The sequence below is a fragment of the Pleurodeles waltl genome, chromosome 3_1, assembly GCF_031143425.1.
Source record: "Pleurodeles waltl isolate 20211129_DDA chromosome 3_1, aPleWal1.hap1.20221129, whole genome shotgun sequence".
NCBI classification, from domain to species: Eukaryota; Metazoa; Chordata; class Amphibia; order Caudata; family Salamandridae; genus Pleurodeles; species Pleurodeles waltl.
Window position 1 is genome coordinate 1782669649 of NC_090440.1, and position 25038 is coordinate 1782694686.

The 25038-nt window shown below is 44.7% G+C and overlaps 1 protein-coding gene across 3 annotated transcripts in view; it reads right to left on the bottom strand.

Annotated features, from left to right (window-relative positions):
• Positions 1–25038, bottom strand: part of VPS8 (VPS8 subunit of CORVET complex) — a 1496959-nt gene that overhangs the window by 1369629 nt on the left and 102292 nt on the right. For 2 of the 3 annotated variants that reach the window (XM_069225817.1, XM_069225816.1), the window contains exons 2-3: positions 22159–22236; positions 1449–1579 (exon numbers count right to left, since the gene is read on the bottom strand). In XM_069225817.1, coding sequence (XP_069081918.1) covers positions 1449–1579; positions 22159–22236 — 209 coding nt within the window. The remainder of the gene's footprint in view (positions 1–1448; positions 1580–22158; positions 22237–25038) is intronic. The other variant, XM_069225815.1, reaches the window with a different exon arrangement.

The following is a 25038-nucleotide window of genomic DNA, read 5'->3' on the forward strand; positions in this document are numbered from 1 at the left end:
TGCAGGGGTGCAGAAATTACCTGATCTAGAATCACCAATTCCTACCTGTAATTGCACCCCTGCACCACACAACTGTGAGAGGTTGCGCCCAGAATGGAGAGTAACGTGTACTGGGAAGTAATGGATCCTTTTCTATGCACAGATTTTATTTTTGTGGGTAATTTGGCACCCTTTTACCATCAGCTCATAGCTGGTGGTAAATGCCACCAGTGCCTATGCATGATAGAGCACAGGAATGGCAGTGGGGAAGCTAGAAAGCAACATGTGGGCTTGCAGAGGAGATAATTCCATGTGCCTCCTGTGCTGTAAGAGGGAATTGGGTGAGAGGGAGGCTGCAGTTGTGCCCGCAGCCACTGCTCGATCCGCAAACTATTTTACCAGCCAGGATCCCACCTGAGAGAATGCTCTGCTTGACCCATAATAGGGTCACAGGTGATCAGAGGCGTTTTTTATTGCTCCTATAGGTCATCCCCTACATTCTCAATATGGTCAGGGCATTGTCAAAAGATACAATGCGTTATGGTCTTCTGATACTGTCCCACATGACTGCTCAGTAAAAAGGTTGCAACATCCCTTTAAATCTAACTCTATCCTCAACGCTGCATTCTCCATAGGCTGTTCCCATTCCAATTACCTTTTTTTCCTTCTTAGTAGCAGAAACAGAACATTTGTTCAAGTACCTGCAAGAGAGCTGACCAAATCTCCTTTAGTGCCGATTCACACTGCTGACACCCTGTGGGGGCACTGCTCTCTCCCTTTTAACTCTGTTCCATGTTGTAATATGGCCAAGCAGGAGCCTACACCTATACCAAATTGTGATTATGATCCCTAGGACCGATTATCAATGAGGCCAAATGTGTCAACAACACCATGAGGACACAAAAGAACACTGATGCTTTAGCAGAGCCACCAGAGTGTCGGATGAATGAAAAAAACATTGACTCCTAACACGTTAATTAATATCATTATGAACAGACTGATGTACTTAAGGGAGAAATGGGAGCAGGTACTGTGCTACATGGATGACATGGAATAGAGGGAATATACATGAAGGTTGTTCTTTTAAGGTTGTGGGGAGTTATTGCATGTAAAGGAATAGGATGCAGCAACAACAAAAGGCCCATGAATGCTGTAAATTGGGATACTCTGTCTCAGAGTCTTCACTGTAGTTAATTCGATAACAAGACACGGTGAATTTTACACGGTTTACTGGAAGCTCTTTTCAATTTAACTTTTGCTGATAAAATAATTCTCATTGAGGCATAATAAGACAGTGACTGTGTACGTATTTGGCTATAACACAACCTATGTTAGTTATTTCAGAGATGCCAATACATTGCTCCTACAGTTGTGAAATAAGAATAGAAACAGATGCCACTGATAACCTTTAGTTACTGAAAATTAGGAAAATATCACACTCAATGAAAAAAATCCCACTAAGTTCTTACCTTTTTAGATGTGTGCGATCGCCGCTGTCTGAGCTTGCCAGAGAAGAAGTGTCACAGGAGTATGTGTCAATGGTTTCCAAATTTAAAAGAGAAGCATCCTCCGGAATGAAAGACTCATCTTCATCATCAGTCTACAAACACAAAGGTAACAATGTCAAGGGCTTCGTAATTTAGAATTCCTATTCTTGGAAATATTTAACTGGTACTACAAAGCTGACTTTAAGAATGCACAGGGATTCCGAAAAGGTTAAGGCATTCTTCTCTGATGACTGGGGTTTTGAAGAAGGAATGCAGTTTGTTTAGGGCAGTTACTTTGACACCCATCAGCTTTCTCTGTGTTTCAGCAGGATGCTGCAATCTACTATTGTGAGGAATTGTGGTGTGTTATAGGGTGTGGTTGTGCAACCTCACGTCATAATACACTCACAAAACCTACATAGGTCCAGTCAGGCTTGTGTACTAAAACAGAATAAGAAAGTCACACAACATTAAAGATATCCAACATAAATTTATAAAAATGGACTATATTTTTATTAATTTTTAGACCAAAATGAATACAATCCACCAGAGGTTTCTGGACATATTGCTTTTTAAGTGAAGAGTAAATCTCAGCTTTTTACTCCAAAGCACGAACAAGCATTGGTAACCACAAAGATTGTTAACTTAGTACAATTTATAAAGAGTTGTGTTTGCCTTAGGCAACTCCAGCAAGGGGAAGGTTCGAGGTGTTAGTGAAGAGCAGTAGGACATTTACTTCGGCATCAAAGCAGTCTTAAGTTCAGTTCCAGGCTCTACGGGCACACCACTATAGACTTCAATGGAGTGATCCTGATGCAAGGGATATTGAATGCTGAAAATACTGCAAGATGCTGAAAAAGCTGTGCGGTCAACGGGGGTCTTGCTGGGGCTACTCTGCGGTCCACCGTCCTAGTTGGGTGACTTTGGCCACTGAGGTTGATGCCTCTTAAAGTCCTCTTTGGTCCACCAGAAATCCAATCACCACTGGACTACTGGTCTCCTGTCACAGCCAAACCAGAAGTTCCCTTTTTCTGGCAATAGCTCTCCTTCTGGGTGACCAAACTGTATTCCCACTCTTCCTGGTCCAGCAGACTCTGGTGCAACTTTTGAGCATCAGGTCTTGGTCTCACAGGCTGTGCTGCACCAAGAAGCAACAATCCGGTGATCTGGGCTACCAACTTGTCCAAGCAGACTTCATCAGCCTTTGTGGCGCAGTGCTGTGAACATTGGAGTCTCTGCTTTTGGCTGGCCTCAGGGATCATCTTTTGTTTGAGCAGGACATCACAGGCAATGCCCTCTCTTCACTAGTCCAAGAAGCAGTTGGTGCACTCAAACTTCAGTGCAGCTGCTCTTTGCCAGGTCCAGGATCAGCAGCGCAGACCTTCTTCGGTCTTCTTCTCCAATCCAGGCGATCTACAGGACAGGGGGGCCTCTCGCTCTTTTTTTTTTTTTAATCACAGAAAGTCCTCATAGGGGAGGCAGCATTAGCCAATGGGCTTCCTGCAATAATCTTGCCTGAAGACAACTTCCTGCAATGTTTGGCATCTAGCTAACTCAGAATGCACTATTCTGCCCACTCCCAAGACAGCAGAACCCCTCTTTCGGCATGTGGAGCTTGGCAACCCACCCTAAAGGTGTGACTAACTGAGGGTTACACAACAATGGAAGTTTGGCAACTGTTCTCACCACTCTGTCCCAGACGCCAACCTGTCTACCTCAACAAAAAGCAGCCTCTTGTGTGTGTCCACCATTTGCCCGAAACAGTGCTTCCCCTTTGAAGCTCTCCTTTTGGGTCCACACCCTGTATTTCTTCCTAAAAGGTAGAGGTGACACCTCTTTCAACGGCAGGCCTCTATTGTTCCTACTCCTAGGGTTTATTAACACTTTGCCCCAGGAGGGCAGAAGGCTCTCTTGTGGCCATCATCTCTGCATGGCCACTGGAAAACCTGGGCATCAGTGGCAACTTTCTTAACTTTGCCCTTACTTAAGAGCTACATTAAATATGACTTGGGCATCAAGTCGAGTTTAATGTGACAATAAATGTTATACCTTGCAGTACCAACTTTAGTAGTCCCATTCAGGAGTTAGCACTGCTGATTTGTCAGTGTGTAAACCTATAATCGCAAGTGGAGCTACTACCTTTTCGACAGTAAAAACAATTGGAGTTTTTTTTTACTATTAAAACATATAAAAATAATACAGCACCCGGCCTTAGGACTCAATACGCCTGCTGTAGGGGTGACTTTATATATTAAAATGGGAGGTTTGGCCTTTGTCATTAGTTTGAATTGTAAAGTCCAGTTAGCAGTTTAAAACGGGTCAACTAGTCTTTGGTGGCAGGCTGGCAGACATGTTCTCACAGCCAGGGTTGCACAGATCGTGCTACAGCCCTGGAGTGAACACTTTAATTTACGGTCCTTGGCTACCTCTGGTACCATATGCCTGGGCCTTATAAGTAAGTAAAATTAAGCAAATTGGGTATAGCCAATCCAACATTACACTCGTAAGGATCAAAGCACTGGTACTGATTAGCAGCAGAGTCGAAAAACCAGCTGCATCAATCCAAAACTTTGGGAGTGATCATGAAAAAGATTTCCTTACAGCTATGCTGTAGATTATAGAAAGGATTAAGAAGTAACAATGATAGTACACATATGTACAAGTGTTGTTAACTTAAACAACTACAGGCTTCCGGGGAGGTGGGAGGGTGCATGTGAATCTGCAGCGGAACACGCCACGAACAGATGTATACTGGATAAGTGACATTTTCCGTTCAGTGGCATGTGTAGTTGCAGATACACATGCTGTGCATAGACTATAAAGCAGTTTGACCTTCCATAAAAGCGGTGGTTAGCCTGTAAGAGTTGAAGTTGTTTGAAACAATGTTCGGAGGTCAGCTTAACCTACTGGGGCTTGTTGTGTTGCTAAAACATCTACACAGTAGTGTTTAGTGAATGTATGTGGTGTTGACCAAGTAGCTGCTTTACATATTTCAGTCATTGGTATATTTCCTAAAAAAGCCATTGTAGCACCTTTTTTCCTTGTAGAATGTGCTGTAAGAGTAACTAAAAGTTGTCTTTTGGCCTTAATGTAGCATGTTTGGATGCATCTTACAATCCAACTCGCTAATCCTTGTTTTGAAATGGGGTTACCTGTATGAGGCTTTTGAAAAGCTACAAACAGCTGTTTGGTTTTTATGAATGGTTTTGTTCTGTCTATATAGTACATTAGTGCTCTTTTAATGTCTAATGTATGTAGAGCTCTTTCTGCCACAGAATCTGGTTGTGGGAAGAAGACTGGTAGTTCCACTGTTTGATTTATATGAAAAGGCAATACTACCTTTGGAAGAAATGTGGGGTTTGTTCTTAGTACAACTTTATATTTGTGTAAGTGTATGAACGGTTCTTCAATAGTGAATGCTTGAATTTCACTGACTCTTCGCAATGACGTAATTGCAACTAGGAAGGCAACCTTCCATGTTAAGAATTGCATTTGACATGAGTGCATAGGTTCAAATGGTGGACCCATAAGTCGCGTAAGCACTATGTTTAAATTCCAAGAGGGAACTGGCGGTGTCCTGGGTGGAATAATGCATTTTAAGTCTTCCATGAAAGCTTTAAGTACAGGAACTCTAAATAATGAGCTGTGCTGTACATTTTGTAAATATGCTGAAATTGCAGTAAGGTGTATTTTTATAGAAGAGAATGCTAAATTTGATTTTTGTAAATGAAGTAAATAGCATGCAATATCTTGTATTGATGCTGTAAGAGGGTCAATCTGTTTAGAATGACAGTAATATACACATCTTTTCCATTTGTTAGCATAGCACTGTCTAGTAGTGGGTTTTCTTGCTTGCTTGATAACTTCCATACATTCTGATGGTAGTTGTAAAACTCCAAACTCTATGACCTCAGGAGCCAAATCGCCAGATTGAGTGTGTTGGGGTTTGAGTGTTTGATTTGTCCTTTGTTTTGTGTCAACAGGTCTGGTCTGTATAGGAGTTTGGAGTGTGGTACTACTGACAGGTCTAACAATGGTGTGTACCACAGTTGACGGGCCCACGTTGGTGCTATGAGTTTCATATTGAGTGTGTTTTGACGCAATTTGTTGACTACAAACGGAATGAATGGGAGAGGGGGAAAAGCGTAAGCAAATATCCCTGACCAATTGATCCACAGAGCATTGCCCTTGGATAGGGGATGTGGGTGTCTGGATGTGAAGTTTTGACATTTTGCGTTTTCGCTTGTGGCGAACAGATCTATGTTTGGTATTCCCCACTGTTGAAAGTATTTTTGAAGTACTTGAGGGTGAATTTCCCACTCATGTGTTTGTTGATGATTTCTGCTGAGAACATCTGCCAATTGGTTGTGTATCTCTAGAATGTATTGTACTACGAGGTGAAGTTGGTTGTGGATTGCCCATTTCCAAATTTTCTGGGCTGTAAGAGAGAGTTGGGACAAATGTGTCCCTTCTTGTTTGTTTAGGTAATACCTGGTTGTCATGTTGTCAGTTTTAATAAGGACATTCTTCTGTGTGAGAAGAGGTTGAAAAGCTTTGAGTGCTAGGAAGACAGCTAACAACTCCAAGTGATTTATGTGTAGCTGTTTGTGTGTTGCATCCCATTGTCCTTGAATGTTGTGATTCGTTGGGGAGCTCACCTCAACAATCATCTGTTGTAATTATGGTCTGAGGCACAGAGTCTAGAAATGGCTGCCCTTTGTTTAGATTTGTGGAATTCCACCACTGAAGGCGGTCTATCAACACTAGGTCTTGAAGTTGACCATGTGCTTGTGACCACTGTTGTGCAAGGCACTGTTGTAAGGGCCGCATGTTTAGTCTTGCGTGTGGAACAACTGCAATACATGTTGCCATCATCCCTAAAGTTTTCATGACAAATCTGACAGTGTACTGTTGATTTGTCTGTAGCTGTGTGATTATGTTTTGGAATGCTTGTATTCTTTGCGTATTTCGACATGCTAGCGTTTTTTGAGTGTTTAGTATTGCACCCAGATACTGTTGTATTTGTGCAGGTTGTGGATGCGATTTTTTGGTAATTTATTGAGAGCAGGGTTTGTATAACGTAATGCGTATGGTCTTGACACTGCGTATGACTGATTTTATTAGCCAATCGTCTAGATATGGAAAGACATGTATATGTCGTCTTCTTAGGTAGGCTGCGACTACCGCTAGGCACTTTGTGAATACCCTTGGTGCTGCTGTTATTCCAAAGGGCAACACTTTGAACTGATAGTGGTTTCCTTGAATGACAAACCTGGGATATTTTCTGTGCGCCGGAAGGATGGGTATATGAAAATACGCATCCTTGAGGTCTAATGTTGCCATGAAATCGTGTTTTTGGAGTAGTGGGATAACATCTTGAAGAGCTACCATGTGAAAATCTTCTGACAGGATGTAAAGATTGAGGGTCCTGAGATCTAATATTGGTCTGAGGGTGCCATCTTTTTTGGGAATCAGGAAGTATAGAGAATAAACTCCTGTCCCTACTTGATCTTGTGGGAAGGCTTCTATTGCTTGTTTGAGTAATAGAGATTTGACTTCTTCCTGTAACAGATGGATGTGTTCTGTGGATAGGTTGTGTTGTTTTGGTGGAATGTTTGGGGGAGTTTGTATCAATTCTAGGCAATAACCATTGCGGATAATTGATAGTACCCAAATGTCTGTGGTAATGTTATGCCAATTGGTGTGGAACTGTTGCAGTCTTCCCCCCACAGGAGACATGTGGAGTGGAAGGGGATAAGCCAAGTCACTGCTTAGGGTGCTATGGAGTTTGTTTAGAAGTTTGAAGCTTCCCTCTACTTTTGGGATACTGCCCCCTATATGCGCCCCTACAACCACCTTGTTGGTATTGTGGTTGGTAGGTTGGTTTTGCCTGCGATGTGGATGCCTCTGCTGTTTGAGCTCTAAATCCCCCTCTATACTGAGTCTTCCGAAAGGATCCCCTGTATGGTGTGGTGTATAGTGCACCCATAGCTTTTGCGGTGTCTGAATCTTTGCGCAATTTCTCAACTGCAGTGTCAACTTCTGGGCCGAAAAGTTGTTTTTTTATTGAACAGCATATTTAACACCGCTTGTTAGATTTCGGGTTTAAAACCCGAGGACCTGAGCCATGCATGCCTTCTTATTGTGACAGCAGTGTTGACACTCCTGGCAGCTGTGTCTGCCTGGTCTAGGGCAGACCTAATCTGATTATTGGTGTTGGCTTGCCCTTCCTCCACGATTTGCTGTGCCCTTTTTTGATGTACCTTGGGGAGATGCTGAATTATGTCTTGCATCTCATCCCAATGGGCCCTGTCGGATCTAGCCAACAATGCCTGTGAGTTGGCTATCCTCCATTGATTCGCTGCCTGGGATGCAACTCTCCTCCCTGCAGCATCAAATTTCCTGCTTTCTTTGTCTGGTGGGGGTGCATCACCTGATGACTGTAAGTTTGCCCTTTTTCTGGAAGCGCTTACTATTACCGAATCTGGAGAGATTTGTTGAGTTATGTAATCAGGATCAAAGGGAGGTGGTTTGTATTTTTTCTCCATCCTGGGAGTAATTATCCTTGCTTTAGCTGGCTCATTAAATATTTGATCAGCGTGTTTTAGTATGCCGGGGAGCATGGGAAGCGACTGGTATTTTGAATGTGTGGAGGAGAGTGTATTAAACAAAAAAATTGTCCTCCAACAGTTTAGTGTGCATGGTGACACCTTGGTATGCTGCAGCCCTAGCTAAAACCTGATTGTACACAGTACTATCCTCAGATGGTGAAGGTTTAGAGGGATAGCAGTCCAGGTCATTGTCGGGAATGGGATCTGGAGCATAAAGATCCCATGGATCTACATTGTCCTGTTGTGAGTCAAACGAATGTGATGGTAACTGCATTGGTGTAGGACTGGTAGGAGGAGAGGTATGCAGGTTTGGAGAGTGAGGAGGATAATGAGAAAATTGAGGAGGTGGTGGTGGTATCTCCTTTGGCTTTGGCACTTTAGCTGGAGGCTGTGTAGTGTCCAATTCCTCCTGAAAGGCTAATTTCCTCTTAGGTTTTAGAGGAGGTGCTGTTAGGATTCTACCGGTTTCTTTGTGTATATGAATCCTGGCTTTCCTCTCATCCATTACTTCAAGTATTGGCTGTACTTGAGTCTCCTCTTCAGAGGTTTTGTGGCTTTCTTTTAATCTTTTTGAAAGTCCATGTTCCTCTGTGTACCCTGCTCTTTCGGTTCCGAAGCTGGCTTTTTCGGTATCAAAAAAGATGGTGTTGTGGATGTTCTCGGCTCCGAAAGGGATTTCCGAACTTTCAACTCCGAAAAATGATGTTTACTGGAGTCTGACACGGAGCCTTTTATCGACTTCGATGGTTTTGGAGGAGTAGCCTTTTTTCGGTGCCGAACAGGCAGTTTGGTCACCGGATGTCTTTTTTCAGGCCGAGCCATGACCTTCCGGCAGTGGCGTACCCAAGGCCTTACGCTTGTGTCTTTGTGATAGTACAGGGGCAGGCGTACTCACATGCTGTCCTGCCGTGACCGGTCTGTCCTCCTCAGATTCTTGGTCAGAGTCGGAACCTCGGACGGAGACTGCTGTCTGCATGATCTCTTCTGCCTCCACGTCGAAATGTTCAGAGATACTGGACGCCATCTCGAGTCTTCGTGCCCTCCTGTCTCAAAGCGTCTTTTTGGACCGGAAGGATCGACATGCCTCACAATTTTCTTCCCGACGATCTGGGGAAAGGCAAAGGTTACAGACAAGATGCTGGTCTGTATAAGGGAATTTGGCGTGGCACCGAGGACAGAATCGAAATGGAGTCCGATCCATAAGGCTTCGACGCGGTCGGCCTGACTAGGCCCGAGTTGGACACACATGCTCCGAAGGGCGAGTAAAGTTGTCTTCTATGACAGTACCGATGTGTCGATGGAAGATGTAAACCCGATCAATACAATACCGATGAAAATAAGGCGTTTTCTAAATCGAACTTTCGGAGCGAAAGGAAACACATCCGAACCCGACGACGGAAAGAAAACAATCTAACATGGAGTCGATGCCCATGTGCAATGGAACCGAAGAGGAGGTGTCACTCGATCCTGTGACTCGAAAACGCTTCTTCGAAGAAAAACAACTTGTAACACTCCGAGCCCAGCACTAGATGGCAGAAGTATAATGCACAGCATGTGTATCTGCAGCTACACATGCCACCAAACATATATATATATATATATATATATATATATATATATATATATATATATACACACACACATACACACACACACATACATATATAAATGAATTAAAGTGGGGAGTAGGGAGGCCAGAATTGAGTTCAACAAATAATATGACCTGGGGGTGGGCAGTACAAAGCAGCAATACAGATAGCGTGGGGAGGCGAAATGAGGAAGAGAAGGATAGAAGGGATGCATTGAAATGAAGTAGTAAAAGAACAAATAAAACTACCTCAAGTCAGCAGTGGAAGGATACAACTCATCTAGTCAAAACCAATGTTAAGGAAAAATGTTCTAGAGGAGGGACAAACAAGAACGGAGACAGACAGGAAAACCATTCAATAATGAACAAAGCATTGACCAAAAGCTACGGTTTGCACTGTGCACTAGACTATGGGTCACCGCACAGAGGAAATGTCAGGACGCCCTCCTGAGGGCCTTCAGGTGAAGAGGGTATGAGATTGTACTGCGGCTGCCCGTCCCGATACTAAAGACAGAATGCGGGAGCCCTGGGGTGGCCTAGCGACACTGCTGTGAAGGTCAGGCGGAGGCTGCGGGACGGGGTGGTGGCGCAGAGCTGCCCCAGAAGAACAGCATCAGCGGGGAGTCTGGGAGCGCTGGGACTCCCTCCAACCCCAATCCCCTCCACTATCGCTCCTCAAAGTCAGCAGGCCGAGAGCATCCTGCCTTCCCTCTGCTTGGACCTTGGGCCAATATGAAAAAAATAGTTGCTTTGGTCCTGTCAGGTCCTGGATTGGTTTGTCGGTGGGACGCCCCAGTGAAGGCAGAACGGTTGGTCGTGACAGCTGGACATTTATAGATGCAGCTGGCAATTAACCCCGCCGGTTCCCCCCACTCAAAATTTGTTTCACATCACAGCAGTGAGGACCCCTTTGGGAGGGCGGTGAGGTGAGACTGAAGGGTATCTGGGCCCTAGACTGAGGAAAGATACAGGCGGCATCCACTGCTTAGATTGGGGTGTGCTCTTGCAACATATCTAGAAGAAGACCAACTGATTTGTGCAGTGGCCTCGAGCATCGCAAAGTGGGAGCAGTGCTTTGCGGCTATGATTGCCACATACTTGCTGAAGGTGTTTGTTTCTATGGGGTATATAGTGGGGAAAATAGGCCCATGATATATTGAGGGGATGCTCCCAGAAGCCCAAACAACTCAACAGCCTGGACAAATACGCAGTGAAAATGTCCACCACGGATGGGCTGTCTGGAGGGAGGAGAGCTGGGGAGCTGGCGGAGAACTTCAGCAAGTAGGAAAGCCCTCCCTCTGCTCCATAATGGCTGTAATTCAGGACCTATGGGGCTCTATTGAACCCTTAGAGCCCAAAATAGATGCAGTAACTATGGATGTCAACCTCCTCAGGGCGGATTTCAGTAAGATCTCAGAGAAGATGGCGGTGGTTGTGATGCACATTAATTGACTGCTTTCCACAACAAAATGCCTGGGGGAACAAGAACAGGCCCTAACAAAAAAAAGTGCAGCTATGGCTGCTAAGCTGGAGGACCAGGAGGGCAGGGCTCAAAGGAACAATATAAAAGAGTGGTTGGAGTTCTGCAGAGAGTAGAGGGCCCAAGCATGGAACTTTTTTGGGAGGAACGTATTCTCAACATGCTTAAACCAAAGAGACCATCTAATTTTCATCTGTCAAGAGGGAACATAGGCTGTTGGGCCCTCCTCTGAAGCCGGGCCGCCACCCCTCGCACAATAATTGCTAGGATCCAATTGTGACACACTAGACTCAATGCACATGATCCTGGAGGAGGGTGCCAGCAGGAGGGAGAGCAATTGGAAACTTTACTACTTAGAGTATTGATGACAGAAGACTTTCATAGTACAATTACTTCTTAATTGTGAAGTGGATGTTATACTTCTATGATTATGCATATCGGAACCTTTATCACATAGGCAGCACTAGCCTACCCTCGCTACTAGATGTCATTTTTGAGGTGAAAGGCGCTCTGCAAGCCGGGGAGGTAGGTATCTCAAAACTCCATGGCGTGGTTGCTGGGTGGTGCAGGAGTGCAGGGGGACTGCCCTACTGTTTGTAACTGACTTCATGCAGCCCTCATTTTAGGGTGGGGAGGGCTAAGAGTAGGGGGTTTCCATCCGTGGCAAGACACAAAAGGCGTTTGAGGGGGCAGTCCCAGTGGCAGGCTGTAATTCTTCTTGATCATTATTATGCCAATGACACAACCCATGAATTGACCATTTGGTCATGGAATGTTAATGGTCTAGGTAGTAAGATAAAACGCACACTGATCCGGCAACATTTATGATGCCATGCCTTAGACATAGTGATGTTACAAGAGATGCACCTCTGGGTTAACCACTATAGAGCCTTAGACAGGTTCGAATACACACTCAGGCCCATGCCGGTCACACCACCAACTCTAGAGAAGTGGGGATCCTCATTAAAAAGTTGATACCCTTTACCCCCCCATCGGGTGTGGTACGATCCTTACAGCCGCTATGTGGCACTTACTGGGACATAAGAGGGTACTGCACTGAACTGGTACTCTTTGTACATCGCACCGCAGCTCCATGGGTCGACTTTCCCAGATCTGGGCGATCTGCTGATGGGGATGCCACCCGGGATCCTGATACTGGGAGGAGACATGAACATGGTTATGGATGTAAAGGGGTCAATGGGGAGAGCAGCGCTGATGGAGGGAGGGGGGACGGAGTGGCAGACCACTGCCACAATTCATTACTGCGCTGGGTCTGATGGACTTTTGGGGGGGGGAACACAACCCCCAGAGCAAGCATTACACGTATTTCTCACCTGCACACAGAAGACTACATCTTTATGCAGCACGCCCATGCATCCAAATTTAGGTCTGCAGTTCATCATGCGAGAGGGATACTCGGTCCCTCTCCGGTTGAGGTCCTATTGAAGGGCCCAATTCAAGACTCTACACTGCCTACCAATATAGAAACCTGGTACCTGCGAGACAGGGCGACACGACAAATTGAAGGAAGGCGCAGACCTCTACTTTAAAGAAAATCTGGGGTCGGTTGGATCAGCACTCACCCTTTTCAAGGCATTCAAGACAGTGATACTGGGTCAGGTCGAGGCTCCTATTGGACGAAAAAAGAATGACACTAGGTTGGAATGCATTGTTGTTGAAAAGGACATAGCTGACCTGGAGGTGAAAGCTGGGGCCACCAATACGTTAGAAAACTGCAGCAGACTGCAGCTTCAGCAGAAGGATCTGGGTGCCTTAGCAAAAAACCTGATGCAAGAGCATGCATTGGCAAGATATAAAGAGCGCTCCTGGGTGCTCGAAACAGAAGACAGGTCAGATAAATTACAGACAACAAATGCTCCTATGGCAGAGACCTTCGGCACATACTCCGAGGGCATCTAAGCTCCCACAACATCCATGACAGCTGCCGACTCTGATGACTTCCTGAAAGATATCTCGCTTTGGGGTTTACTGGGGAGGCATGCAAGACACTGGAGGCAGACCTGATGGTGGAAGAGCTGGCACCGGCGTTGAGAGGCATTCAGCCAGGTAAGGCACCGGGTCCTGACAGCTTGCCAGTCACAATGTTTAAAGGAATGACGGACATTGTGGCCAAAAACCTATACTAGCTATCTTCCAGGAGGCATACAAAGAAGGCTGCCTGCCTGAGGATCAGAGAAATGCAGCTATTGCAGTTATAGATAAAGAGGGCAAGCCGCCGTCAGACTATAGACCCTATAGGGGAATATCACTATTAAACATAGAGGCTAAGGTGCTGGCAAAAGCCCTGGAGACCAGACTTCGTGGGGTCATCATCTCAGGTGTGCATTCAGACCAGCCAGGCTTTATGGCCAATAGGAGCACCCGACTTATCCTTTGACGCCTCTACGGAGTGCTTCACTTGACTAAAGGGTAGGCAGCAGACATGATGGCCTTAGACGCCAAAATGGCATTTGATTCAATTGAATGGAATTACATGTTTGCCACTTTGAGGAGGCTGGGTTTTGGGCAATGGTTTTGCGCTTGGATAAAACTGCTCTACCGGTTCCCCCATGGCCAGGGTGCGAGTTAACAGAGTGATGTCCCCCAGCTTTGTTTAATGGAGGGGCACTCACCAGGGATGCACTGTCTCTCCCAAGACTTTTGCTTTGGCACTCGAACCGTTGGCTGCTTGTGTCATTCAGGATTCAGTGATATGAAGAACTGGGGTTCCTGGAGGCTAGGAGGAATTAATTTCCCTCTATGCCAATGACATCCTTATTTACATCACGCAGCTCCCTCTCTCCAAAGACAGGATAACATAGGCATTTTCGGGGATCACTCTGGCTACATGATCAACTGGTCTAAGTCAGTGATATATCCTCTCTTGGGGAGAGTCCTCGACTGCCCCGGAGTGCAGGACACCGATTGTCCCTGAGGGTTTCCGCTATTTACGTAACTCTGGAGCCCCCAGGAAAACCTGCATACCCCCCCTTTGCTGGAAAGGCTCCAGGGAGATGTGACACATTGGTGCAGCCATCTATTGACACTGATGGGCAGAGCAGCCCTCGAGAAAAAGACACGCTTACCACTATTTCTATACGTCCTGCAAAATACACCTTACAGGAGGTTTTTAAGAGAACAGATCAGGAGGTCCGCCAATTGCTATGGCGAAGTAGTGCACCAAGAATAGAATTGGCCAAACTGCAGAGAGGGGTATATGACGAGGGTCTGGAGATCCCAGATATCCTAAAATATGACTAGGCCTCGTAGCTTCTAACAGTTAATGACTGGGTTTTCGCAGACCACCAGGTCCTGTCCTGCCCTACCGGATAGACAGAGAAGCCCAGGGTTGTAGGTGACGTGAAAGTCTCCAATATGGTGCAAGAACAGAGAGCGTCCTGCTGCTGCACACCTGGACGGTGGTCCAAGCTTGGAAGGAGGCCACCAACTACTTAGGTTGGAAGGGGAGGCCACTGGCCTGACTCTGATTTGGCACAGTTATCTGTTGTTTGCTGTGGGGGTCGGGGGGGGTTTAGAGTTTTTTTTTTTTAAGTGGAAGCTAATAGGCATAGAGCACTTGAGTGGTATCTGGAGAGATCAAGCAATAATCCAATTCAAAGACCTTCGTCAAGAGTAAGATTTAGTGAAATCAAAATGCTTCAGATGTCTGCAGTTAGAACATGCCCCCAGAAGGCATAAACAAGATGGAGAACAACTGCCAGAGTCCTCCCCTTTGAAAGACCGAATACTCAATGAAGCTATAACCAAAAAATGGGTGCCAGTGCTCTATAGAAAATTGGTTAACAACTCACCTGACGAGATGGGACAGCTGAAATGCTGCATGAGAGGGGCGCCTCAGGGCCTCGATGATGAGAACTGGGAGGAGGCCCTTCAGAGCCCCTGGGATGTAGCCATATGTGCCCAGTTTAGGCTGGTCCAGTTAAAAATATTACACAGGTCCTACTACCCACAGACACTGATGCATAAGATAGGCAGAGTCATAACGCCACTGTGCCTAAGGGGAAGTGCAGGGGAGGGCAAATTCTTTCACATCCTCTGGGAGTGTCTGCTTATACAAGAATATTGGTCGAAAACGGTGGAGATAATGTCTACAGTCTCACTGCTGGAGATTCCCCTGGATGCCAAGTGGTTGCTCTTGTGGATTTCCGGTGAAACATCATGGCCCAAATATCGGGGGATCTGGCTAAAGCTGGCCCCAGGAGTAGCCAAGTGCAGCATGGCAAGAGATTGGGCAAGCCAACCCACTTCCCCCGCACACCACCCCCATATATAGCAGACTGGGAATTGGACTTTGACTGGTGCCAGAGGGCAGAGCAAGTAAATCATAAAGGTTAAGGCTGCCCTAAGAAATGGGAAAAAGTGTGGAACTAGGCGGGAGTATAAAGGCTACTGATAAAAGGAGGTTTGGAAGGGGTAACCTAGAGGGCTGTGAGATCAGAGATGGAAACGAGAATGTTCAAAATGATGTTGGCCCGTCAAAACGCCACTCTCAATTTGTTGGTGAATCTCTCTGCAATGTAATGAGCCATCGATTTGCAATTGCAGCTAGAAGTGTCCGTCCAACCCACTTAACAAAAGAAACAATCAGTGTATGTTTCTGGCCAATGCCTAGAGAGTGTTCATAACAGGAAAGAGCCGATGGACTAAGATTAACAGATTCACCCTAGATTTCACTTCTTGTCAAATTTAGCATTGCTCCAGTAAGAAGTCTCAAGAATATAAGATTGGTTGTACGCATAAGAGGGAGCCCATGCAGCTGTCTGACATTCATCAGGTGCCCCAAAAATTGCACCCCTTAGTCCCAGTGTTATGTGCTCGGACACCAGATGGAGATAGGGACTCCTAGAGAATGGAAATTGTAGCAATGAGCAGTGCTGGTTGCAGGTGTGGGCATTGACACTAAAAGGACGAAGCAAAGATGAAACAGAATCTGCATGAGCAAGGTATAATGACAAACTGCAGGGTGGTAAACAAGCAGGCATGAGGTGCAATCTTAACTCAACAGTCTTGATAACCATGACATTGGGCAGCGTTAATGGCAAGATCCTAGGAACAACTTTAGGCACCTGCATTTATTTTTTATGCATTATTTCTAAATTATGCGCAGGCAGCAATACATCATATAGAGTGCTACCCATCTGGCAAACATGATCATAACAGCTAACTAGTCAAGTTTAAAGGCTTCAAAAGGCAAAAAAGAAGAATTGGTTAGTAGGATATAGATTCCAGTTTCTATTCAAGTAAAAACTTTCAACTTCAAATGGAGTCCTGAAAGGATTTTTTGGACAAAAGTAGGAGTGAGTTCTCAAGACCACCTTTGCACATTGGTGTATAATGAATGGTTCTGAGGTATGAATTGCTTGCAGCTCACGTATTCACCGGACTGTGTTATAGCCATCAAGAAAGGTTGTCTATGAGAGGGGTTTCATGTTGCATAAGGACTAGTAAAAAGGTTTTTGCATCAATTTGGCTAAAATCAGTAAGAGGCTCTAATTTGGGCACCTGATCAGAGGAATTTGGCATATGATTTAGAATTTGCAGAAGGTCTCCGTAACCGACTTGTTATTCACCCCACCATATGTCCATCCAGAGTTGGTGGGATTCATCTGCATGTCTAATTTAGCCAGATATGGACAACATAAGCAGTAATACAGTCCACCAAATAAGTGAACAGGTTGATCCCATTTGAACATTTTATTCTGTACTGAGCTCTAGCGGAGGACTTAATAACAGCTCCCAGGACATCCATTTCTCTACATAGAGAAATTAAGTTAGGCGGAAGCTACCTCCTCTGGACTATCTGCCCAGACTAATACATGGTATGGATGGCTGGAGTACTATTTCCCTCTCCATGGGGGCACTTCTGGGGAGGCAGAAGTGTTCCATTTGAAGTAAATTGAGCATGCCAGTGTATGAAACCTGGCATGGCAATGCTGGAGCTCTAGGATGTTCAAAAATGTTGCACTGTCTCTGATCCTCAGTAACGCCCTCAGAATCAGGGAAATGGAGGAAAGGCTTATAGGAATGCCAATAACAATTCTAACACCAGGGAAACATGTCTCCTTCCCATCCAGAAGGCAAACTGGTAACATCTGGAACTTAAGGTGGGTGGTGAACCAGAGACTTAAAGATGGAGCTCAGGGCTTCCTAGCACATTCCTAACATCATGTGGAGAGTGGAAATGCACCAATGTCTTCATGCAAGGGAGGAACACATCAGATCAGTCTCATCTATCCCTACAGTGAACCATCCAACCACCCTGAACTCTGAACAGTTGGATGTTACCAAGTGTCGTGGAATAGCCAAGAAGAAGGAGAATTCCATTGAAGTGCCCAGTACTGAGAACATCATTGTTTAGTTGGGACCAAGGTTGAAAGGCCAGAACTAGACATGCGTGAACAATGAATCCATCAGCCTATCCAAATAATGGACCAGAAGAAGATGTAAAGATTGTATGAGCGGAATGTGGGACCACTCACACACAGGATACCCATCTCTCAATAGGTCTTTGGAGCCACCAGAGTAACAGTCTTCATGTACAAGAAGAGACCATTGCTTGTTTATAGTCAAATCCTATGGAACAGGGAAGGCCTTTGCCGGGGTTTAGTCCAGAATTGCACTGTTTAATTGAAGACTGCTAAAAAGTAAAACAGTATTTGAAGTTGATTTCAGACAACCGAAGAGTAAGTAGGTTCCTGAGGACGAGGGTGCAGCTGAACTCTGCTTTTAACCTGGACACCACTGTGATGAAGCAGCTGTACTGCCAGTGACTGCAGTAGACCTGCAGTAGACCTGCTGCTGCTGCAGAATGGCAGACACTGGGGCGTAGTAAAGATCCAATGAATTATTGCGACAAAAAAGCCATTGTCTTTTCCCGGCAGTGTTGGTTTTCAAATGAGAACTGGGTGCATTTCCTATGTTACCAACCTACTTGTGGATAGGAGACTGGGTAAGTGGGACAACAGAAGGAATGAAAGAAACAGGGGTTTGCTGAGTTTTCTTTTTTAATTGCAACAGCAGCTGTGCTGGGAGTTCTTAGAGCAGGGATGTGGAATTCCTATTGGACATCTTGTTTGGGGTCAAGGGCAACAAGTTTTCAGGTTTACTTTGTCCTTGGAACAAGTAGGCCCAACCCTCTGCAGCACAAACCCTTTGGCTGCCTATTTACAGAGAGTGGAACTCTCTGCAGTTGAGGTAATGTTTCCAAAAGATAATGCTGTTCGAACTTGTATTTATGGTTCATTATTTGAAAGCCTTCATTATTAGGGTGAGTACTGTAAATAAATGTTTTAAGGTCACACTTCACTACGGACGTTGGTTCCAGTACAAAAAAAAAAAAAACGTGTATACACATGTTTGAAAAGTTTAGGCTATGAGGCTAAGTATAATGCTCCCAGAATGCTCTCTGATTAGATGCAAATGAAGTGTCATTTAGTAAAATGTGTTGATGCATGCTAGTATTTCCCAAAAATATTTCTAATGGAAAATCAGTGTAACTATTTTCAACACGATTATGGGAAGCATGAAAATAAACAAACACTGACAAAGACAACTGATCTGACATATTTTTATAAGTCTTTTAGTTTCATCAATGCGGGTCTTGTTTTGACATGGCTTTTGTAACACTTTGTTGTGGGAGCTACCAGGCCCTCAACATTGTAACAAACACTGGCAAAAAAAAAAGTTTTTGAACTCTAAAAGCACACGTTGCCACCAGTGGCATAACAAAGGCCCCGCAGCCGCCCTCCAGGGGGGCCCTTCAGCACAGCACCTGCCCTGAGTGAGTCTGGAGAGGGGGCTCCTCCATGTTCTTTGCAAAGGGGCACCCTCCAGTTTCGGTTCGTCACTGATTGCCACTGTAGTTCCCGACACTGAACAAAACTACTTTGTGTGCAAATATGCTCCTTGTGGAAGAGCAGAATGCGATCACTCACAGTAAAGCCAGCCGAAAGAGAGAGAAATAGAAGTTTAATATAAACAAAATGTCTTTGTTAACACCAGACCTAATTAGGGACCAAGACCCACATGTAGGTAGCTTTTTGCATGTCGCAAACAGCGACTTTCTCTGTTTGCGACGTGCAAACAGCACACTGCGATGCACAAACCTAGTTTTGTGATTCGGTAACCTGGTTACTGAACCGCAAAACAGGTTTGTGACTCGCAATTAGGAAGGGGTGTTCCCTTCCTAATTGCGACTCGCAGTGCAATGTAGGATTGTTTTGTGAACGCGGGTGCAAACCAATCGCAGTTTGCACCCATTTCAAATGGGTGCTAACACTTTCGCAAAAGGGAAGGGGTCCCCATGGGACCCCTTCCCCATTGTGAAGGTTACTGTAAACATTTTTTCAGAGCTCTGAAAAAATGAAACTTTTCGTTTTTGTAATGCATCTCGTTTTCCTTTAAGGAAAATGGGCTGCATTACAAAAAAAAGACAAAAAAATAATTATTGAAAAAGCAGTCACCAACAAGGTGGTCTGCTGTCTCCAGCAGGCCACCATCCCTGTGAGGGCCGCCATTCGCAAGGGGGTGGCAAATTGCGACACACCTCATGATTATTCATGAGGTGGGCATTTGCGAAGCCCTTGCGAATCACAGATGGTGTCAGGGACACCACCCTACATTAGGATTTGTGACTCGCAAATTGCAAGTCGCTCTGACTAGCAATTTGCGGGTCGCAAATCTGAACCTACCTACATGTGGCCCCAAATTCTTAAAGAAAGTCACTAAAGTGCACCCATGGTATCTGTCGTACCCCTATAAAATATTTGTGAACTGTATTTTAGCATGGGTAAATACGCATGTGTAGATTTGCTCATGTGAAAATCTATTGAGCATTTGCAAGTTCATTTTCCCTCCAGCCACTTTCTTCCCAACCCTGGAAGAAGTTCTAATTCTGCCATTGTCAGGAGTAAATGTCCAACCTTTCTTATTATGGGAAAATATTAGAGAGAAGCTGGTGAAAATCTTTAAAACCTGTAGGTTTGCGGACTCAAAGGCATTCCAGTCCTGGAACTATTGCTTACTGCTTCCTCCAGCCCCAGTATGCAGATCTGCAGAAAGGTGGCAAAATAAGGAAATTGCTACAGTAGGGATTGAAACTGCAAGTATTCAAGCCCTACTATGGTAGTAGCCCTGGCATAATCAGAGAGGCAAGTAGATTTGAGAAGCAACCTGTCCCCTGGACAAGTAGATATTTTAATAAATTCCACACCCCTGTTAGAGACAACAGAAATTCAAATGTATCTTGCACAATCCAAATGTCGGTCAGCTATAAAATCAGAACTCCTCCAGCGAAGCTAAAGTTAATAAATAAGGAACATATAAAAGAGGAAACCCACGTGATGTATTACAATTGCACATTATTCCATTAGTAATCACTCAATCTCTACATTTTCTGGGTTTTTTCCCCCTCAAGGGAAGCCCAAGGTGCATCTTCAGCATCACAGTGGCCACATACTTACTAGGACCCAAAGCTTATTGCAGATAATGGGTAGGATATAAACACTTCTTCCCCTCCCAATACGTCCAGTCATTGAAAGCAATTTGATTCTTTGTTGCTTTTTGGTTTTTTACTTTGCCTTATCTCCCTGTAATGGTTGAGTCAACTATAATATGGCAAGGTGCATTTCACAGTTTGTTTCAAATAGACGCAAAACGCAAGAAAATAAGACAACCAACTTGGCCCTATTTTGACAGACTCAAAAAATATATGCACTGTGAGGTATACTGCATATACAGCATATTCTGCCAGTGAAATCTACCATCAGAATAAGCATTGCTGGACTGTGTAAGTGAAACAGGTATACTACACTCATCATGTTGCGATCCCTAGACCGTGTATTTTTTCTGCCATTAGCCCACAGTCTGCTTCTGATCAAAAGGCAGATGACTGAGAACCTAGGCTGAGCTGCAGAGGGGCCCCAGACTTTGAACAAGAGGCAACAATCATAAGCAATGCTAATAGATCTGGCCTTGGCAAGCTTCAATTTTATTTTTTTTCTCTTGCAAACATATGCAATGGAAAAAACGTTGGCAAGCTTATATAAAACAAACTATAAAAATAAACAAATGACCCAGCAACCCAGGTACTGAACTGCACTCCTTTTCAGACAGCTAAGCACATGATCTGGCAAACTTGACATCATTCACAGTGCAGCGTCAGTACCAAAGTCCGTGTCACACTTCCAGTCCAGGGATACCCAAGGTTAGTGTTCCAGCACTGTTTGTTACTCAGGAAGCAGAACTTGAGACTATGTACAAACTTTTCCTTTTTCCAGTTACAGTTAGTTATGCTGTAATGATATCTCCTGGTCTACATGATTCTGCTTTGTATGTAACTTAGCCACCAACACTTCTCTTTTTCTGTTCTGCCATTAAGTAAAACATTGGTTCATTTGAGACCTGGCACATGCATATTACCCATTACTCAGTACTCCTGTGTATTCTAATGTGTTCTGCTTTCTAAACTGAGCTCACAAATCTAAACTACTGCATTGGCATGATGATCTTAAAGACTGTCCTGTGACACAGCATGCGGTTAATATATTTCGTCAGTAGTATCGGACTGTACATCGCAAACTATTACAAAAAACTACAACGAGCCCCCTTATCCAATGAGTGCTGTGGTTATTTTATGAAAGAGAGACCATGAAACATCTGGACTGAATAAGCAAAGGTGCAATCTGATTCAACAGATATAACTCTACAGGGGTTATTCTAACTTTGGAGGAGGTGTTAATCCATCCCAAAAGTGACGGAAAAGTGACGGATTTACCACCAGCCGTATTACGAGTCCATTATATCCTATGGAACTCGTAATACGGCTGGTGGTATATCCGTCACTTTACCGTCACTTTTGGGACGGATTAACACTCCTCCAAAGTTAGAATAACCCCCTACATCTTAATTGTAAAACAACAACAAAATCACAGTGCATTGTTTTTTTCACTTTTTGGCAAAATAGCACTGATTGCTTGCAAATGAGCTACTTACAGATCTTACCTCATTCAAGATACTTTCTAAAGTTGGAGGTGTATCAACTTGTGGAATATCAAATTCTTTGTCATCTATCTAAAAAATTGATAGGAAAGAAAATGGGTTTAGGGTGAAGTGAAAAAGCATCTGTGAGCTTCCATATTACACAAGACAATAATCACTGCATGAAACCTTACAATATGCAATTTTATCCAAAAGATTTTAAAAAAAGAAATTGGTGTCACAGTACAACTATTAAAAGCTTGAACGGCTCTAATGCACAAAGTCAGATACTTGGTGAAGCAATCATGTTAAGAAAAACTTTGGAATGATGTGCACCCTCATTAGCCTCCATCGTTAATTGTATTCAAATTACTTGCAACATCCCCAAAACGTAGCATTCTTCAGTGACGATTTCCATATTAAAAAGTGGATAAAAACTGATCCTAATAATAATGAGAAATTTCCTAGATGACGTAAAGGAAAGTTTCAATTCTATTAAGGACACAGAGGCAAAAATGATGCTTATGCTTTCTTCACTTTATTACACAGCAGCCATACTAAGTAACCAAACAAACCACATTTACCAGAAGCCACAGGGAAATTGGTAAAAGCAAATAACAGGCAACATTTCCACAAGAGTCCATCATCCAATCAGGTGTCAGGGTTCTCCATGTCTCTTGTCTCTATACTCCAAATCCTCTTTTGACACTAGAGTCACGCCAATAACCTTTACTACACATTTGTTTCCCAGTATCCATGCCTGGAACAAAAGAATTGTAATTACCATGAGAACCTGGACCCTATAGAGTCACCGATCAACCAAACCCAGCAAAAGAACATATTTAATGACATCACAATTTGCACAAGTACTATCGTGAGAGAAGACTCATTACTTACTAGTCATGGGGAGGGTCTTCCTGATCAGAGAGTGGAATAATCCTCACCTCCATGTCCCTAATAGAAGTGAAACTTTCCATTACATTTGCTAGAATGAAAAATTTCCCATGTCAGGACCAGAGGCTCTGATTATGCTAGTTCAAAGCTTACTTACTACCAAATGAGCCATATCCGAAATTGGCTTTAAGTAGAACTGTTTAAAGGTAGAATCTGAGGCCCAATCAGCTGCATTCATAATGTCCTCCCTCTAGTCGTGCGCCTAGATTGAAAGCCTTAGAGGCCATTGCCCCCATAGCGGAATGGGCACCAAAAATCGTGAGATCTATGCCAGCTTCCTGCATGACCCACTGCACCCAACGTGCTATAGTGGGAGACGAAACCGCCTTATGAGGTTTCCTGTGGGCAATCCAGAGCAGTCTCTCCCCTGGAGGCCTGAAATCTGCTGACATTTCCTCATAGGCCTTTAGACATTGCACCACGCAAAGCTTCGGAGAATTAGGAAAGGTCAGGTACTCTATAATCCTAGTGTTACATTTAGTCCATCTACTAATCATAAGTGAGACCCCGGAAGTAGAAACAAATTCTTCCAGTGATGCCTAGCGCTCTAACATCAGAAACCCTGCTGCCGAAATCTCCTTACACAAGAGGAACCTGTTAGGTTGCTAGGATAAGAAAAGGATGACCACCTTATTAACATTCCAAAGTTTTTAATACCATGGTTCTAGAGGGAGAGATAACCTGATACTTCATAGCAAGTGGCACACAAAAGGATGCTTTCCCACCAGATAACCCTCAACAGGTACATGCTGTGCCGAAATTGCAGACATAAATAGGGGGGAGACCGATTGGAAAATCCCAAGAAAGTTCCAGAAGAACTGGAAACCATACTTGCAATCTCCAAATAGGGGTGATCAGGACCACCTCCGCGTGTTGCCGTCTGATCTGGGCTAAGGCTCTTGTAATCATTACCGCACGTAGTTTGTCACCTTCGTGGCTGAGGGCGAATCAGACGATCGAGGGTGGAGGAGCTCCTCCAGATCAAACACATCTGGAGCCGGGATTCAGTGACTGGGGATGAGGGGGGAGGGACGCCAACGTCTGGATAGGACAGGCTCCTCGTTCGTGTCGCCGTGGGCATAATCCCTGGTGGGGTCAGGCAAAACAGGGCTTGGAGGCACCTTTGGCAGGGGAAATGGGCGCCGGGACTGTGGCAGTCAATGCCTGGGTCCAATTGGCACATTCATATGCTATTTGCTGCGCTAAACGCTGCTTAATGAGGGCCATCGCCTCCTCAACTGGCATATAAATTGATGCATCCACTGCATCGTAAACTCATCATCCCATGGTAACTGGGCCAATGGGTCCTCGTCCCTCTGCATGTCTCCATGCTCCATGATGTTCATGGGAGTAAGGTGAACAGGGGCCCACCCACGTAACAATGCACGGGTGCAGTGCTGCCAGGCACTTAAATCAAACTGGCATGCAGTGACAAGCGCCTAGTAAAACTTTTAGGGCAGTGCTAAGAACTGCAGTGTTGGTGCTGCGGTGCCAATGAGTCAACAATGGAGAGAGCCACAATCAAAAGAGGGTCCAAGCCCCGGGGACACTACCCTGGAAAAAATACAGATTATCTGGGTTTAGTCACCTCCTAGTAGCATGTCCCCACTAGGCAGGAAGCCTTGAAGCAATGATACAGACCCACCAGGGGTGTATGAAGGCAAACATACCTACCCTGGACAAAGCACAGGGTGTCTAGAATAAATGCAGGCTTCACAGCCTGTACGGACCCTCTACAGCAAGGGTGACACACTCCAGTGGCAGTGAGAGGCACAGGCAAGCGGCCTGCAAGTCTAGATCCAGACAGAATTAGCAAACTTGTGCATTTGATAGCACATATAACGCACTCCAACAGCGTCGCCTACCGGCTGGAAGCCATCACTGCACTCTGCATTACAGGGAAAATAATAAATGTCTTGTAGAAGGGCAAAGCGGTCCCGT